The sequence below is a fragment of the Amblyraja radiata genome, chromosome 29 (genome assembly GCF_010909765.2).
Source record: "Amblyraja radiata isolate CabotCenter1 chromosome 29, sAmbRad1.1.pri, whole genome shotgun sequence".
In the NCBI taxonomy this organism is placed as follows: Eukaryota; Metazoa; Chordata; class Chondrichthyes; order Rajiformes; family Rajidae; genus Amblyraja; species Amblyraja radiata.
In genome coordinates this window covers 11,709,919-11,727,806 of record NC_045984.1, presented here as the reverse complement: position 1 = coordinate 11,727,806, position 17,888 = coordinate 11,709,919, and the positions used below count along the sequence as shown (strand labels likewise).

Here is a 17,888-nt window from a genome sequence, read left to right as displayed (position 1 = left end):
CCAATTCTTTCATGTGGGTCTGAGGGGCTGGATAACTAGGTAGTTTGAGATGGCATGTTTCTTGCATGCTATCTCAAACTACCCACTTACACCAGACCCCCCTCTAGTTGCATGGACAAGATTCTCGGTGCCATCCTGACCACTGCATCTCCACCTAAAATTGTATAATGCCAAGGATTGCCAGGAGTCGATGTAATGTTTTCATGAACATTTTGGGAGCATTCTTAAATTCTTTCTCCTGGTCCACCTGATAATCTCTTGCCACGATGGAAGTTGGAAGTTGTTCTCTTCACTGACACCAATCTCCCGAAACAGATACTCATCTGTTTCGGGAGATTGGTGTCAGAGAAGAGAACAAAATGGCCTTCCCAAGAACAGACCCAGTGTGGTTAGAGCCTCTGTGCTGTCTGTTGACCTGGGCAAACCATGGGGTGCAGTGTTTAAAGTTTGGCACTTCGAACTGCCCTTTCCCTCAGATGGCTAAATGCTGAGAGAAAAGACAGTTCTGGTCCACTGAATGTGATGGTGAATTTCATCATGCTGTCCACCTTGGCTAGATGGTGGCTCCTAAAATGCAGGAGTACTCCATGTTTTCTAAAGTCTAGTCACATATGATAAGATAGAACTTTACTCATCCCCGGAGGGAAATTGGTCTGCCAATTGGTCTGCCTCATTGTACAAAGGGCAGGTTAGTGGTGGACTGTTATATTGTGAAGTGCATTATCCATCCTCTTCATTGAAAGAGCTGAAATTACTTATGCACATTTAGAGATTGACTCCAATATTTCAGCAGTGAGGAAAGAACCATCGTTTAGATCACAGAAATTTTCACTCGCCACATTCAAATTTTGCTTTTCTACATGCCATCATTAGTTGGAGCTCTTAAGTCTCCAATTGAGAGGCATGGAAACAATCTCAATATGGATCTGAGCATATTGTATGATTTTGCAGAAGGATCTCAGTGAAATAATTGTATTAGAAATATATAAAGGTGTTCTCAGCAGGGATGCAGACTTTACCAGTTCAGTGGCATTGTCTTCTCGCCCAGTGCTTGAAGATGTTTTTCTGCCTGCTCCAATATTACGAGCTGCTTTTATTTTTGTTGCAAGTCCTTGAATTCTGTGCTAGACCAATTTTATCATCACGGCTCCCTTTTTCCATCATCAAAGCCTGTTCCAGGAATTATGTTGAGAATCAATTTCAAAATACTAAAGCAGTTCAAATAAGCTGAGAGAAGATGAATTTTTGGGAACTTTATACACAAGGCATTAATGCTCATTTAATGACTTGGAAGAGATCCACATTTGTTGTTGTGGTGTTTCCTATTGAAGCTCGTGTATAATCATGCTAGAGAACTCCTTTGATTATAAGGCAGAATTACCACAGTATGGAGTTTACTGGAATATTTTACTAGGGAATAGTTCATTCCATGCAGGATCCTAGATTAAAGCAATGCCATTCAGTTTTTGCTTGCTCCACAGATGTGGCAGCTTGGGTTGCTGCTGCCAAAATTGTCCAGAGCTCGAGGAGGCTTGGACTAATGTGTGGTGTCAGGTTAGCATTGGCATGCTAAGCTCCAGCGAGCTCACTGGAGCCCAGCATGTCAATACTAACTTGGCACAGCTTAGGAATTCGTTTCTTTAATTTACTGTCCCTTCAATGTCCTCCGAGTTCATGATCTTCCTTCTTACAAAGTGTTCAGCTACATTGATCGGTTCTGTTACATCCCATTATTCTGTCAGGTCAAATCAAATCCTACCTTGACCAATTCCTTCCCCCTCCCTACTCCTACTAGCCTGGCATAAATCTGATCTTGCATTTTTCCCAGGTTTATCATTTATTTTCTTAACTCTATTGTCTGAACTAATTGTGTCCATTCCTGCTTCAACGCCATTGCAGGTAAATTCTGAGAACTGAACTATACTCTCATATTCTTTCTGTGTCACTCCCTTTCAAAACACCTCCACCAATCTTCACAAATTTCCCATCGTTCATTCCGTTGCACATTTTATTCCTTTTTTTCCCCGTGAATCTATTTACATTATCAATTTTATCTTGCAGATTGAAGAAAGGGTGTAAACAAAAAAAAATAACTGCAGATGCTGGAAATCTGAAATATACTAAGAATGTGGAGAACACGCAGCAAACCAGACAGCATCTGTTGAAGGAAGCAGAATTAATGTTTATGGTTAAAGAGACCAGACAAAGGCTTCTAATGATGTTCCTTCCACCTAAAATTCTTACCTCTTTCTACAGATGCTGCCTGATCAGCTGAGTGCTGCAGGCATATTTTGTTACTATGCTGAGATTGTCCTGTTTATCAATCTAAATTGGATGCTGGGTACTCAGTCTGATAGCCAGGCACAGAAACCGGTGTCAAAACATGGGGGTGGGGACACAATTTCTTGGCAGAGACAGCGAACACACACACACACACACACACACACACACACACACACACACACACACACACACACACACACACACACACACACACACACACCCCCCCCCCCCCCCCACCCCCACCCACACCCACACCCACACACCAACCAACCAACAGCAGCTCCGTCCACACACACACCAACAGCAGCTCCGTCGGCCCCGAATTGAAAGGCCCCGCAAAGGGGCGATTCACCCCTTAGAAAGCGTCCGATAAAGTCTGGATGACAAAACAGGGGGGGGGGGAAATGTGTCCACCCCGTCTACCCCCGGGATTTCTGCCCAGGCTGATAGCACAAAGACAATGAAGAAGTGAGAGATGGTGTGATCATACTGTGTCTGTAACCATGTCCACAGGCAATATCTCCCAGCTATGGAAGAGGAAGAAACCTTACTTATCTCTTCAAAAGCAGGGTTTTGTTTCTGTTCTTACTCCAGCATTGTTTGGAGTCCTTTAAAGTTCCTGACCCTGCTAAAATAAATTTACTAGCTTATGGCCTCAATCAAGACATTTTTTGTAGACGGTAAGGAAGGCTGTCAAAGTATGCAGCAACATTTAAATCATCTGCAGAAACGGGTGATGTTTAATCAGAGCAAATATGAGGTGTTGCACTTTGGGACGACATATGTAAGGGGAGAATATGCAATTAATGGCATGACCCTTAACAGCATTGATGTCCAGAGGGATCTTGAAGTCCATAACTCCTTGAAAGCAGCAACACAAGTAGATAAAATGGTAAAGAATGCATATGGAATAGGGAGAGACTGAGTGTGTCAGGCAGTCATAAAGCAGCTTTATAGGACTTTAGTTAGGCTGGACTTAGGAGTATTTTGGCCAGTTCTGGCTGCCTCATTAAAGGATGGATGTGGAGGCTTTGGAAAGGATGCACGATAGTTTTACCAGAATGATAACCAGGTAGGGAGTATTAGCTACATGGAGAGATTAGGCAGACTTGGATTGATTTTTCTTAGCATGCCAGAGGTTGTGGGGATTCCTGTTGGAAGCATATGATATTATAAGGGGTATAGATAAGGTAGACAGTCAGAACCTATTTCTCAGGGTGGGAAATGTAATATGATAGGGCATAGCTTTGAGGTGAGAGGGGCAACGTTTAAAGAAATGGCTAGTAGGGTGCCGCAAGACTCAGTGCTGGGACCCCAGTTATTTACAATATATATTAACGATTTAGTCTAAGGAATTAAATGTAACATCTCCAAGTTTACGGATGACACAAAGCTTGGTGGCAGTGTGAGCTGCGAGGAGGATGCTTTGAGGCTACAGGGTGATTGGATAGGTTGGGTGAGTGAGCAGATGCAGTATAATGTGGATAAAGGTGAGGTTATCCTCTGGTGGCAAGAACAAGAAGGCATATTATTATGTGAATGCTGTCAGATTAGGTATACACCTGGAGTATTGTGTGCAGTTTTGGTCTCCTAATTTCAGGAAGGCCATTCTTGCTATTGAGGGAGTGCAACAACTTAATTCCCTGGATGGCGGGACTGACATATGATAAGAATGGATCGACTGAGCTTATATTCAGTGGAATTTAGAAGGATGAGAGGGCATCTTATAGAAACATATAAAATTCTTAAGGGACTGGACAGGGTAGATGCAGGAATAATGTTCCCCATGTTGGGGGAGTCCAGAACCTTGGGACACAGTTTAAGAAAAAGGGGTAGGCCATTTTGGACTGAGATGAGGAAAAACCTTTTTTACCCAGAGAGGTGTGAATCTGTGGAATTCTCTGTCACAGAAGGCAGTGGAGGCAAATTCACTAGATGTTTTCAAGACGGATATAGCTCTTAGGGCTAATGGAATCAAGGGATATGGGGAGAAAGCAGGAACGGGGTACTGATTTTTGATGATCAACCATGAGCATATTGACAATAGGTGCAGGAGTAGGCCATTCAGCCCTTCAGGTCAGCACCGCCATTCAATATGATCATGGCTGGTCATCCAAAATCAGTACCCCGTTCCTGCTTCCTCCTGCACCTATTTTCTATGTTTCTATGCTTAAAATGTGCATGGCACAGAGGGTGGTGAGTGCCCGGAACACGTTGCAGGGGTGATTGTTGAGGTACTGCTGTTTTCCATTTTCAATCATGTAACTTTGTTAATTAAGCTGGGAGAATCTATCCTTTTATCAGTCTTGGTTGGATTAAAGGCTCAAAGTGGGGACAGGGCCTTAATGTTGCATTTCGTCAGAGACGACCATAAATTGAAATTAACAGCAAATCGGCAAGTTGCAGGATGTAAAGTTTATGGTTAAAGTTGAAAATCACTAGTTCAAATGTTATTTTCTTTGTCCATATATTATCCTGAAAGAATAACTCCTGTTTTCAATTCTCATTATTTCAGGCACTACACCCTTTTGCAGAGGATGACACGTGTAGAACGAGTCAAGGATCACCAGCATTCCAGCCTCCAGAAATTGCAAATGGACTAGATACATTTTCAGGGTTCAAGGTGGACATTTGGTCTGCAGGGGTGACATTGTAAGACATGTTCTACTTAATTTTTAATGTATTAAAAAAGTAAAGAATTTGCATTTTGAAGGGTAATGTAACAACATTCTTATTTGGGAGAATCCTAAAGCACTCTAATAAGCATTTCACCAACTTTTGATTAATAAAACAGTTAGCATTTCAGATTGACCTTTCTTCAGACCAGGCATTAATGAAAAGTCATTGCTCTGAAGGGTTATCAGTTTTTCTGTTTCCTGAGATGCTGTGTAACTTGAGTATTTCCAGCAATTTTAGGATTCCAGGATCTGCAGTTTTTTGCTTTTGTATAACATTATGTGCCGAATGAAACAGAGCAGTACTGAATTTTGTCAGTGACTGATCAGACGAATCAATAAAAAATAGTGTCCAAAATACATTCTGCAAACCTGGTGGAGACATTTAAAGTTTCAATTCTCGCAATGAAATCATTGTTTTTACATGTTGAAATTAAATTAATCTGCCTATTTCAGAATTGCAAAATGTTAATTTCTTTGACTACACATTCATATAGAAAAATGAAAGGCAACTGAATTTTTATGCATTTTCACCTCATGATGAACTCCCTTAACTTTTTCAGGTACAATATCAGAACAGGTCTTTATCCGTTTGAGGGGGATAACATCTACAAACTATTTGAAAACATTGGGAAAGGGGAGTACGCCATTCCGGAGGAATGTGGACCGTTGTTGACAGATTTATTGAAAGGTGAGCACAGAAAAATTTTGTTTTGTGGAAACTTGTGGAATTTGTAGACATTCATTATCTTCCAGGCTGTTGCAGTCATTAATTATGTGGTTCCAAGCATCACTGTCCTTTTGAGTGATAGCTGTTTTGTAGCTGGTACATCATGAAGTGACATCTCGAATGAAAGTAAAGGAGACCGTGTTCTTGACTTTGAATGTGTTCTGATAACATAATGTCAGGTACTGTGTGCTTCAATTTCTCAGCAAATCATCATTTTGATTAGATTTTTTAATTAAGCGTTTTATTAGGAATAATAAGCAGAAAATTGAGGGCAAGTTATCGACTGACATAGAGAGTTATAAAAACTGCACAGAGCATTACAAACGCTCAACTGCCCTCCTTGGATGATATATATAGGGCCCGATGCTTGCGCCGGGCCATAAACATCAAGCAGGACACATCCCACCCTGCCAACCACCTTTTCACTCTGCTACCCTCTGGGAGGCGATTCAGGTCTCTGAAGGCTCGCACCGGTAGACTAAAAAATAGTTTCTACCCATGTGCGATAAAATAACTTAATTCCAACAGAGAACACTGGGGAAGCAAAATGTAATTCCAAGCAAAATGTAATTCCAAGAAATGCAACATTCTTTTTAAATTCTTTTTAAATACTTATTTATTATTTTTACTAATAAGTGTACATATGTGTCAATGGTTGTCGTGTTTGTATTTTTTAACCGGAGGAGATGCAATGGAATTTCGTTGCACAGTATTGTGCAATGACAATAAACGTATTCATTCATTCATTCATTCATCAGCACTTACCTCAATTTTCTGTTTTTTTATTTCTAATAAAATACTTAATTTTTAAAAAGTTTATAAAGTCATTTGAGGGTATTTTGAAATGGAGAATGAACTGAGTAGTAAATTATTTCCGCATGATAAATGAATCACCAGCTTTGAATATGACTGAACTTGAACGTCTCTCTGGATGATGCTTAAGTGAAGGGTACACTTTAGTGTAGATATTTTTATCCCTCTCTGATTGAATGCAATACCATAAAGTTGCAGTAGGTGGCATGCTCCGTTGATAATACGACAAATGTTTCAAAATATCTAAAATGCGATTACAGATAGCCCCTGCAAGACTGCCTTTCAGGTTACAGAAATTCGCCCTTACAGAATTAACAAATCGTTGCTCAAAATATTTAGTTGTAGAATGAAATGTGAACTTGGAGAAGTTATGTGGAAGAACAAGTAAAAAAATCAACACTATTTTTGACTTGCATTTCTTGACGTGTGTATAGATGATGTGGCATCACATTACAAATAATTGTGAACCTAACCCCCTCCCAGAGATACTGAGAGAGAGATTTCCTTTGAGGGCATCTCTTGACATACTAACGCTATATATTTTGTGAAAGAATTTCTGTAAAGCAAAATCAACAAAACGGTTGTGTTTCAATGCTTGGGAATTTCAGTCAAAGACACCTGAAAACTTTAAACTACAGCGATACAAGAATCCAGAAACATCGATGGGCAACCTAAATATGTCTCCAAATTTTGGGAATTGTTGGCTCATAAATTATTCTGGTGGATTAACATTCGTAGCATCTTGTCGCACATTTTGTATCTTCATTTGTGTTTCTCTTTCTGAGGTTGGTGATTTGCTGACTTAGTTTTTCCACACATTTTTACTGTTAAGGGCCTTCAGCATTTTAAATTATTTTTTGGAGAAAGTTACCCCATCTGCAACATTTGCAAAGAAACTAGTTTATTCCCTTTCAATGTGATTAAAGCTTATCAAAAATTGGTAAATTAATCCAATTGTTTAATAATGTTGAAGATAGACACAAAATGTGGGAGTAACTCAGCGGGACAGAGGCAGTATCTCTGGAGAGAAGGAATTGGTGATGTTTGGGTCGAGACCCATCTTCAGACTCCAGCATTTTGTTTCTATCTTTGTGTGAAAACCAGCATCTGCAGTTACTTCCTACGTGTTTAATAATATCTTTCTCGTGGCTTATATCCAAATGTCAGAGGTGGTAACCATGGGAAGAATGGTAGGTACTTTGTGGTGATGTTTCCAGCATAGACAGCAGTGATTTGATTTTTATATACACTTATGGATTAAAATGCAGATTTACCTTTGAGAACTAAAGAATTAAGGGATACAAGGATTATAGACTTTAGATATGGGCTATTTGATCCAACTAGCAGAGAGAGAGGTGACACTGAACTCTAGGTGGCATACTAATATAATTGACAGAGAGAGACCTATTAGTTAAAGCTGTGTACTTATTCACAGTTGTAAAATATTTATGAATTGTTTGCAAGCTTACAGGAAAAGAAATGCAATTGGTCTCCGATTGTTAAATTTGCCTTTTTATTAACTATTGTAACATTGTACAGCATGACACACTTTAGGCTGTTTGAAAGCGCTATTATCCACCTCTCTTGCTCGTTCTCCATAGCGCTATTAATTGAACATTGAAACAAGTGACCAGGTTCTGGCTGTCCCGGTAGACCCATTGTCTCTGCCTGTTCGTGCCCTACCGAACTCATTTCCACATACCTTGACTCCATCCTATCCCCCTTGGCTAAATCCCTCCCTACCTATGTTCAAGACACCTCAGACACTCTCCGTCGTCTCCGCGCATTCCATTCTCTAGGCCTCCATCCTCTCATCTTCACCATGGACGTCCAGTCACTCTACACCTCCATCCCCTTCCAGGATGGTCTCAAAGTCCTCCGGTTCTTCCTCTACTGGAGAAGCAACCTATACCTGTCCACTGATACTCTCCTCTGCCTAGCGGAGTTGGTCCTTACCCTCAATAACTTCTCTTTGACTCCTCCCATTTCCTCCAAATACATGGCGTAGCTATGGGCAGGCGCATGGGCCCCAGCTACGCCTGCCTCTTTGTCGGGTACGTAGAACAATCCTTGTTCGAGGCGTACCAAGGCCCCATCCCTGACCTCTACCTCCGCTACATCGACGATTGCTTTGGTGCCACCTCCTGCACCCACACACAACTGACTGACTTCATCCGCTTCACCACTAACTTCCATCCGGCCCTCAAATACACCTGGAACATTTCCGACATTTCCCTACCATTCCTTGACCTCATTATCTCCATCGCAGATGATAGACTTCTGACCGACATCCACTATAAACCCACTGACTCCCATGGCTATCTAGACCACTCTTCTTCCCACCCTGCTTCCTGGAAGGACACCATCCCCTACTCCCAATTCCTCCTTCTACGCCGCATCAGCTCCCAGGATGAGGTGTTCCACACCAGGGCATCGGAAATGTCCTTATTCTTCAGGGAACGGGGGTTCCCCTCCCCTACTATAGATGAGGCTCGCACCAGGGTCTCTTCCATACCCCATAACACTGCTCTCTCTCTCCCCATCACCCCCACTCGCAACAAGGGCAGAGCCCTCCTAGTCCTCACCTTTCACCCCACATCACATACAACATATAGTCCTCCGTCAGTTTCGCCACCTCCAACGTGACCCCACCACTCGCCACATCTTCCCATCTCCCCCTCTGTCTGCCTTCCGCAAAGACCGCTCCCTCCGTAACTCCCTTGTCAATTCTTCCATTCCCTCCCGCACCACCCCCTCCCCGGGCACTTTCCCTTGCAACCGCAAGAGATGCTACACTTGTCGCTTTACCTCCCCCCTCGTCTCCATTCAAGGACCCAAGAAATCGTTCCAGGTGCGACAGAGGTTCACCTCCTCCAACCTCATCTATTGCATCCGCTGCTCTAGATGTCAGCTGATCTACCTTGGTGAGACCAAGCGTAGGCTTGGCGATCGTTTCGCTGAACATCTCCGCTCGGTCCGCATTAACCAACCTGATCTCCTGGTGGCTCAGCACTTCAACTCCCCCTCCCATTCCGTATCCGACCTTTCTGTCCTGGGCCTCCTCCATGTGGGCAGAGTGCGCACCACCTAAAATTGGAGGAGCAGCACCTCATATTCCGCTTGGGGAGTCTGCATCCTGGTGGCATGAACATTGAATTCTCACAATTCTGTTAGCCCTTGCTGTCTCCTCCCCCTCCCAGCTCTCCTTCAGTCCTCGGGCTCCTCCTCCTTTTTCCTTTCTTCTCCCCGCCCCCTCCCATCCCCCATCAGTCTGAAGAAGGGTTTCGGCCCGAAACGTTGCCTATTTCCTTCGCTCCATAGATGCTGCTGCACCCGCTGAGTTTCTCCAGCATTTTTGTGTACCCAGGTTCTGGCTAGCTATGCCATTCACTAAATATAAATATAAATATAACTTGGAGTTTGTTGGCCTATCAAAGTTGTGGCTTGAGTTTTACTTGTCTTTTCTTAGGATAGGTCTGTTTCCAGTTCATCAGTAACTGCCCTTGAACTTAGCAGATTTCTCAGATTGCCATTTCGGAGGGGATCTAAGAATTTGCTGTTTTCGTAGGTCTGTAGTCGAGTATTGGCTAGGCAAGGAATTCCATAATGGCAGATATTTCCCCCCCATAACAGTGTTTGTCAACCATTTATACTTGTCTCAAATGACATTGCATCCTAGCTCAGACGCAAAGAAAAGGATCCAATAATTGAAGATGTAACTTTTGATCTGTTATTGCAAATTTTCTCCTGAGCAGAAAGTCAGAATTGAATAAATAAATAAGTCTTCCACAGTTTGATAAATTATTTGAAATTTTATTGCACAAAAGTAGGATATTTAACTCTGCGTACCTTATGCTTGATATCCTTCAACTCTCTTCCCCGTTGTACTTAGCAACCTTACTCTTAGTGAGTTACTCCACACAGCATCCTCAATGATGACATTTATCAAACAGGATTTGTCATTTTTTAAACTAAAATGACTACAGATCACAAACGTTTATTATAATAGTGACCCAAAGATGTATTCTTTCTCCACTAAGTGGAAGCATCCTCTCTATATCGGTAATGCACAAGCACGCTCGCACATGAAGTTCAGCAGTTTTTGAAGTAAGTGGTTGATTTATTTAATATTAAAAATTGTCCTTTGCAGGAATGCTTGAATATGATCCCGTGAAAAGATTCTCAATACAACAGATTCGACAGCACAAGTAAGTTTCTTAAGATCGACAAAGTGAACACTGTATCAATTAATAATTCACACAGGCTTCCTCGAACCAAAACAAATTCTCTATTTTAAGAGTACCCCAGAACCTTTCATGGATGTATCTTCAAATGCAATGAGTCTTGATGGTAATCTCATTGTTAAGACATCCTTTCACCATATTATTCAGCAACATGTATCCTCACTGCCTGTACACCAAGGTAATTCTCTATTCTAATCTTGGGTTTATTAATTGGAGCAAGGGAGGAGGTCATTTATCCTAGTGTCAGTTCTGATTATCTCCCTTGAAGCTATATACCCCAATCTTTTTACATTTGTGCTTTATATGAGAATTTTGCCCATGCTATATTTGGGTGCATCGACCTGAAATTTCGATTGTCCATTTTCCTCCACATGTTGTCTGACCTGCTGGGTTTCCCCAATTACTTCTGTTCCTCTCCACATAATAACTATCAATATACTCTTTTTAGTTCAGACTTTATCGTATTTCACATTGAGAGCACAATCTTTTCCTGATTTCCCCAAAGACATTTTTTATTTTAGTATTTAAAAACATGTGATAAATATTATTTAAGTAGATTGTCGCATTGAATTTTCTAAACTGTTAAAACTTAATATATGAATCAATTTTCAGATAGTGTATTTACAAATTGCAAATCAATAATTCCCACATCTTGTTTCCCCAGTCTCTACCCCCTTCCTTCCAAGAAAAGGTTGAACATTTTAATCCTCAAGCATGCTAGGCTAAAAAATATGAACTTCCATCAAATGCATTCTAGACTGTTGCCCTTTTAGATTAAAGGTGTTTTTTTTTAACCATCTCCTGTGGCTTAAGAATGATTTCCCACTGAGTTGCATATCAGTTAATTGGTTTTCAGAAGCTACAGTTAGTTGACAGGATGGGATGGATGAAATGAAAGCTGACTGACAGTTGCTGAATAATAAATAAGTTGACATAAGTTCTTTCCTTAATTTGCCACTGAGCAATTTTTAGAGCCAGTCTTGTTGTTTACCAGATGGCATATCCGTGTGGGGGGTTGCTTGTACTTTGCAGTCAATAGTACTGCCCACTGAGGCAGCCTGAGCAACCTTTCTGAATTTTGTCAGACTGAGCGTCATGTTTTGACGTGCGGTTTCAAAAGAGAATGGATTTTAAATAAACTGGAATTATTGTTGGTTTTGGATTAATTACGCAAGGGTACATAGGTGGAATTTCAATATCTAGGTTAAACTAAATAAAGGGAAAAATAGTCGAAGAAAAGTATAGGGCATAAACTTTAAAAAAAAAACAACTTGTATTTGGTAAGAAAACTGAATGGGAATGTGAGTGAGAAGACAACCTGTTCAAGTGTTGGAGATGTACATGCATTGCTTACAATATAGTAGAAAAGCATATCCAGCTCCCTAAACCTTTTCTAGCATTTTCTCTATCTCCGTTTATTTCGTGAAACCTTTTACTGAATCACAAAAAAATAACTTTGGCATTTAAAATTGTAGCTAACTTGGCACTTTCAGCCTTCGTGAACTTCCTGACTTTCTGATTGTGTGGACATTTGTTACATAATTCCACTCATAAATGACCTAGCTGCAGTTTTAAGATGACAATACCTTGCCCTGATTTCCTCACCAAATGAAATTGGTTTTCTTATCAACCAAATCTATTCATCTTAAACACCACAATCATATAATCCTTCAACGTTTAAATTAGAAATTAAATTGCAGTCCTTGCCAAACTGTCCTCTGCATACAGCATTTAAGTCAAAGCATTACTCTGGTGTATCTGTTTTGCTTTGTAAAGGCTTGTATGTGCTTATTTTCTATTGCCCAACACTATAATATTTAGATTTATGTAAATTTACCTCGCCATTTTCCTGAAGATGTAGAAACTGGCTGCTGCCTGAGATATAAATGTTTAATTACTGTGTCTATAGTACATTACAAGCCAGCAATTTTACAGTCCTTCAATATGAGAAGCCATCTAAAATTACTGACTTCCTGTGTGAAGAATCTCAGCCCAAGGGTGAAAAAATTAGTTGATGAAGCATTGCAGTGAGAGACTAGAAAAATGTAGGTGTTCTGCACAGGATGTCAAATTAATGTTGGCATTATAAATCAGTCAAAGGTAGTAGGCTTGAGCACTGTAATTTACCCTCCAGGGATTTGCTTTTGCTTCTGACAAAGGTAAATGTTGGAAATACTAATTGTGGACAAAAGATGAAACTGAGCTTGCTTAAAATCTTTATGTATTTGCCTTTTGGCTTTTGCATTATTCATTAAAATTATCCGCACCCCCCAAAATGTTTTTTCTCTTGTAAAATACAAACCTACACTAATATATTGGGTGGGAGGAGGCAAGGTACAAAAACCTGAAATGTCATTGGTTTAACTGATGTAACATTATTTTCTTCCTGAAATATAGTTGGTTTCGGAAAAAACATCCTCAGACAGAAAATCCCGTTCCTATTCCTCCAAGCCCAGAGACCAAGGACAGATGGAGAAGTATGACAGTGGTGCCTTACCTGGAAGACTTGCATGGTTATAATGATGATGAAGAAGATCTGTACAATGAAGATGTGGAAGATGAAATAATTTATACTCAGGATTTTACAGTACCGGGTATGTCGTTACCTCCATAATGTTATCATGCTGAAATTAAGTAAAATAGTAATCTCTCAAAAAAATAGCAGTTTGGCCTGAGTTATTATGATATTGTTTGCACTTTATATTGATAGCCATCGATATGGCAAATTGTTTGCTGAAGTTGCATAGACTTGTACTGCTATTCATGTGTCACTGAAATTATACCTCATCTGCATGAACATTATATTCAAGAACACTCAATAATCAGCCTGCTATTTTTGTTTAATATGGTATTTTAAATGAGCTTGTGCTCATCGTTTTGCAAAAAAAAGTTCTGGTATTTTGCAGCTGGCCAATCCCTTTGTTGGTTGTGTTGACTTATTCTGCCTTTCCCCTCACTTTCCTGGAGAACTTCAAGCTTTTCCTGTACTATTCGTGGTTTAAAGTCAGTTTATTCAGTTCCCAGGCTTTTGTAAATCAAGGCTTTTGATGAAAATCATTTAGAACTGATGAACTGTTGACATCATTGTCACATTTTCAACTTTTTGACTCGTCCAATTTGTTTTGTCAAATGATGGCCCAAGATGATGTTCAGAAGCTGTAAAGAAAATTTTATTTGAAGTTATAGCAAGAGCTGTAAAGCCTTTGAAACCTCCTGGTGGTACATGCTTCATTAAAATAATGCTTTCTTCTCTCTGATTTGGAGAGGTGCTTGGTACTAGACTGATAAATCATGAAGGCTATTTTTGTTTTTGCCATCGATTTAGTAAATGATTTAATCAATGTTTTGATGTTTTTCTCTAATTGTCCATCTTTAAAAATATTTTGCAAATGAATCCAAGTCGTGTTTAGATTGTATTGGACATGGTCCTGAGATAACTATGCCAGTAACTGCTAGGAACCCTTCTGAGGAGTACAGCCATTTATTTGGCTTCTTGGATGGATGGTAAACTCACCGCACTAATAGATATTCAACTCTTTGCTTGATAATACCGATAGTTCATTGAAAATGTGACAGTCGGTTTCCTCATATGATTGAAAATTATGTTTTTTAAAATAAAAAAATTAAAAAATAGTGTCAAATGAGGAAAAAGGGGATAGGTACAAAACAGTTTCAGAATCGCATACTTTCCGTCCCAGAATATTTTGGAAACTAAAGGTCTTTAATAGCTCCAAGTTTATTTTTGTTACTGCAAGCTAAATATACCAATGGCTGTACGTTACATTGTTCAGTAGAGTATCATTGCATGTCAACAGAAGTGATTGCTTTTCAATTTCAATGACTTCCCACAGTGAAACTAGCAGACTGATCTCCAAGATACAATGGTATGTGATTACTGAGGAGAAATCATAGAAGCTTAGACTGTTTGTATAAAGACAGACTTTTTTTTCAGCTCGTCATTTCCAAAGTAACTTTTAAATAGTTTTGTATTTCAGGTTATAACCAATTTGGCCCGCATAATACAAACAGTGTTTCCTAATTCTTCGGTCGTCTTATATCCAATTCGTGGTATGAAAATGTGTTATAGCAGAACTACTTCTATCCGGTCAGTGACAAATTAAATAAGAAAAAATGGTAGAATAGACTTTGCCAGAATTTTTAATGAATCTTATGCCCTACAGTTGGAATTTGATTAAAGTGGATATCTAAATCAAATGAATTAATAATATATCTATTATTCTCAAGAGTCCATAGTGTTTAATTGTCATATGTACTGAAACAAAACAAAAAATCTTTCTTGCAGCAGCACAACAGGTTTGTATAAAGTGCTCAATAGATAACATGATCAACAAATAATAAATAGTTCAATAAATAAAAAAAAACAATATAACAAAACAAAGCCCCAAGTGCAACCAAGGCAGTGTATAGTCTAGCTGCAATTCATAGTGTTCACTAGTTTAGAGATACAGTGTGGAAACAAGCCCTTGGGCCCACTGTGTCTTCGCTGAACAGCGTTCACCAGTTTATTCTACACTAGGGACAATTAGCAGAAGCCAATTAAGCTACAAACCTGCACATCTTTGAAATGTGGGAGGAAACTGATGAACCCGGGGAATACCCACAAGGTCATGGAGAATGTGCAAACTCCATTTAGACAGCACCCGTGGCCAGGATTGAACCCAGGTCTCTGGTGCTGTAAGGCCGCTACTCTCCCACTGCGCCACTGTGCTGCCCATATGATTGATCTCCTTCCTATACTTGAACTCATTATCTGTAATTTGTGCAACAGTCGTGGTGTCATTGGCAAACTTAGAAATAGAGTTGGAACTGTGGCTACACAGTCATGGATATTGGGGACTGAGTGCACTATCCCTGTGCTGATGGTTATCAAGGTGGAAGTGTTGTTGACTTTTTGTTCTGCTAATCTGCTCTGTTGATGAAGTCAAGGGTCCAGTTACAGTGGGATGTGCAGAGACCCAGTTCCCTCAGCTTGGTAACCAGTTTGGAGGAGATGATGTTGTTGAATGCTGATCTGTAGTAGTCTATGAACAATAGCCTGAAGTATGTGTTTTATTGTCCAAGTAGTCCAGTAAGAGCCAGCAAGAATGCTTCCCCTATTGGTCAGATCCTCACCTAGATGCAAATGTAATAAACACACTTCAAGGACACTGAACATAAAAGCTTTGGTTTATTGGTCCACCATTTCTTTACTTCCTGGCAACATGTGTCCTCCAACCTTTCTAACTCATAGTAACACGTGATACATTTAAATATTGTGTCGGTTACCATGACATCCCTTCCTTATCAAACCAAAAGGATATCCACATCACATTGTAAGCTGAACACTCCAGCACCATTAAGGATATGGCATTCGTTACATTGATTACACATTATTTCCACATGTCAAAACATCTCATAGTCCTCGTATCTCTTGGTTGGTCTTCTGACATTTTGATCTGACCACAGCCTCTGTCTGCACTGGTACTAGATTCTGATCTGTCATGTCCTGTTCCACCAGTTCATTTCGATTCTGGTTTTGCATTAGTCGCCACCTCAGACTTGTGCATTCTTGGCACCTCAATTTAGTTTTAGTTTAGAGGTACAGCATGGAAACAGGCCCTTCAGCCCACCGAGTCCGCACTGACCAGTAATACCCGCACATTAACACTATCCCACACACACTAGAGACCCACGCAGTCATGGGGAGAGCGTACAAACCCCGTACAGACAGCACCCGTAGTCTGGATCGAACCCAGGTCTCCGACGTGGTAAGGCAGCAACTCCACCGTGACCGCCCTTTGGTAGTCTTGATCTGATCCCCCCCAGTCTCAACTTCAATTTGCGGTTCCCCGGGCTATCGTAATGGTGATACTTTTTCACATGCGATGCGTTTCTATCATATGTGACTCCTGGCGATTGGTCCCCCTCCCCCCTCCCCTATTGTATTTCAGAGCTCTTATTTGAGGTTGTAGCCTGATGGCTGTAGGGATGAGGACGTTACAGTTTTCAGGCTCCTGTACCTTCTTCCTAATGGCGGTGGTGAAATGATTTGTATCAATATTTTACCATTTGATTATTATCAATATTTTACCTTGGTGCATCAGAGTTAAGGGCCTGTCCCACTTTCACGACCTAATTCACGACCTCTGCCGAGTTTGCCCTTGACTCGTACTCGCAACATGGTCGGCACGAGGTCGTAGGTAGGTCGTGATGCTAGTCGTAGGTACTCTTGGCATCAAGTAGGTCGGGGCATTTTTCTAGCCTGATGAAAAATGTCCACGAGTAAAAAAGGTTGTGAATTAGGTCGTGAAAGTGGGACAGGCCCTTGAGTGGAAAAATTCTAATGGTAACTGATCATTTATGGATGCTTGAACTTGGTTCTGGACTTTGAATCACAAGTTATTGGATATAGAGCTTTCACCGTGAAAATTTGTAAACACTGTAAATTCTTTGTGTTTCTTTGATCAATCTAACACGTTGGTTTAGGAGATAAATTAGGTGGTTTAGCACAGGTGTGCTAAACTTTATTTACAGTGATCTCCATAATGTTTGGGACAAAGACCCATCATTTATTTATTTGCCTCTGTACTCCACAATTTGAGATTTGTAATAGAAAAAATCATATGTGGTTAAAGTGCACATTGTCAGATTTTAATAAAGGCCATTTTTATACATTTCGGTTTCACCATGTTGAAATTACAGCAGTGTTTATACATCATCATCCCCCCCCATTTCAGGGCACCATAAAGTTTGGGACACAGCAATGTCATGTAAATGAAAGTAGTCATGTTTAGTATTTTAATGCATATCCTTTGCATGCAATGACTGCTTGAAGTCTGCGATTCATGGGCATCACCAGTTGCTGGGTGTCTTCTCTGGTGATGCTCTGCCAGGCCTGTATTGCAGCTATCTTTAGCTTACGCTTGTTTTGGGGGATAGCATATAATCGCGTCAGCATATAAAAGGCATGCTCAATTGGGTTCAGATCGGGTGATTGACTTGGCCACTCAAGAATTGACCATTTTTTAGCTTTGAAAAACTCCTTTGTTTTAGCAGTATGTTTGGAATCATTGTCTTGCTGTAGAATGAACCGCCGGCCCATGAGTTTTGAGGCAATTGTTTGAACTTGAGCAGATCAGAATT

General features: G+C 40.4%; 1 protein-coding gene across 5 annotated transcripts in view; it reads left to right on the top strand.

The window, feature by feature from the left end:
• stk11 (serine/threonine kinase 11) overlaps positions 1 to 17,888 on the top strand; it is an 88,373-nt gene that overhangs the window by 33,760 nt on the left and 36,725 nt on the right. For all 5 annotated transcript variants that reach the window (XM_033046542.1, XM_033046541.1, XM_033046540.1 and 2 more), the window contains exons 5-8: positions 4,799 to 4,935; positions 5,522 to 5,649; positions 10,652 to 10,709; positions 13,143 to 13,339. In XM_033046542.1, the coding sequence (XP_032902433.1) occupies positions 4,799 to 4,935; positions 5,522 to 5,649; positions 10,652 to 10,709; positions 13,143 to 13,339 (520 nt within the window). The remainder of the gene's footprint in view (positions 1 to 4,798; positions 4,936 to 5,521; positions 5,650 to 10,651; positions 10,710 to 13,142; positions 13,340 to 17,888) is intronic.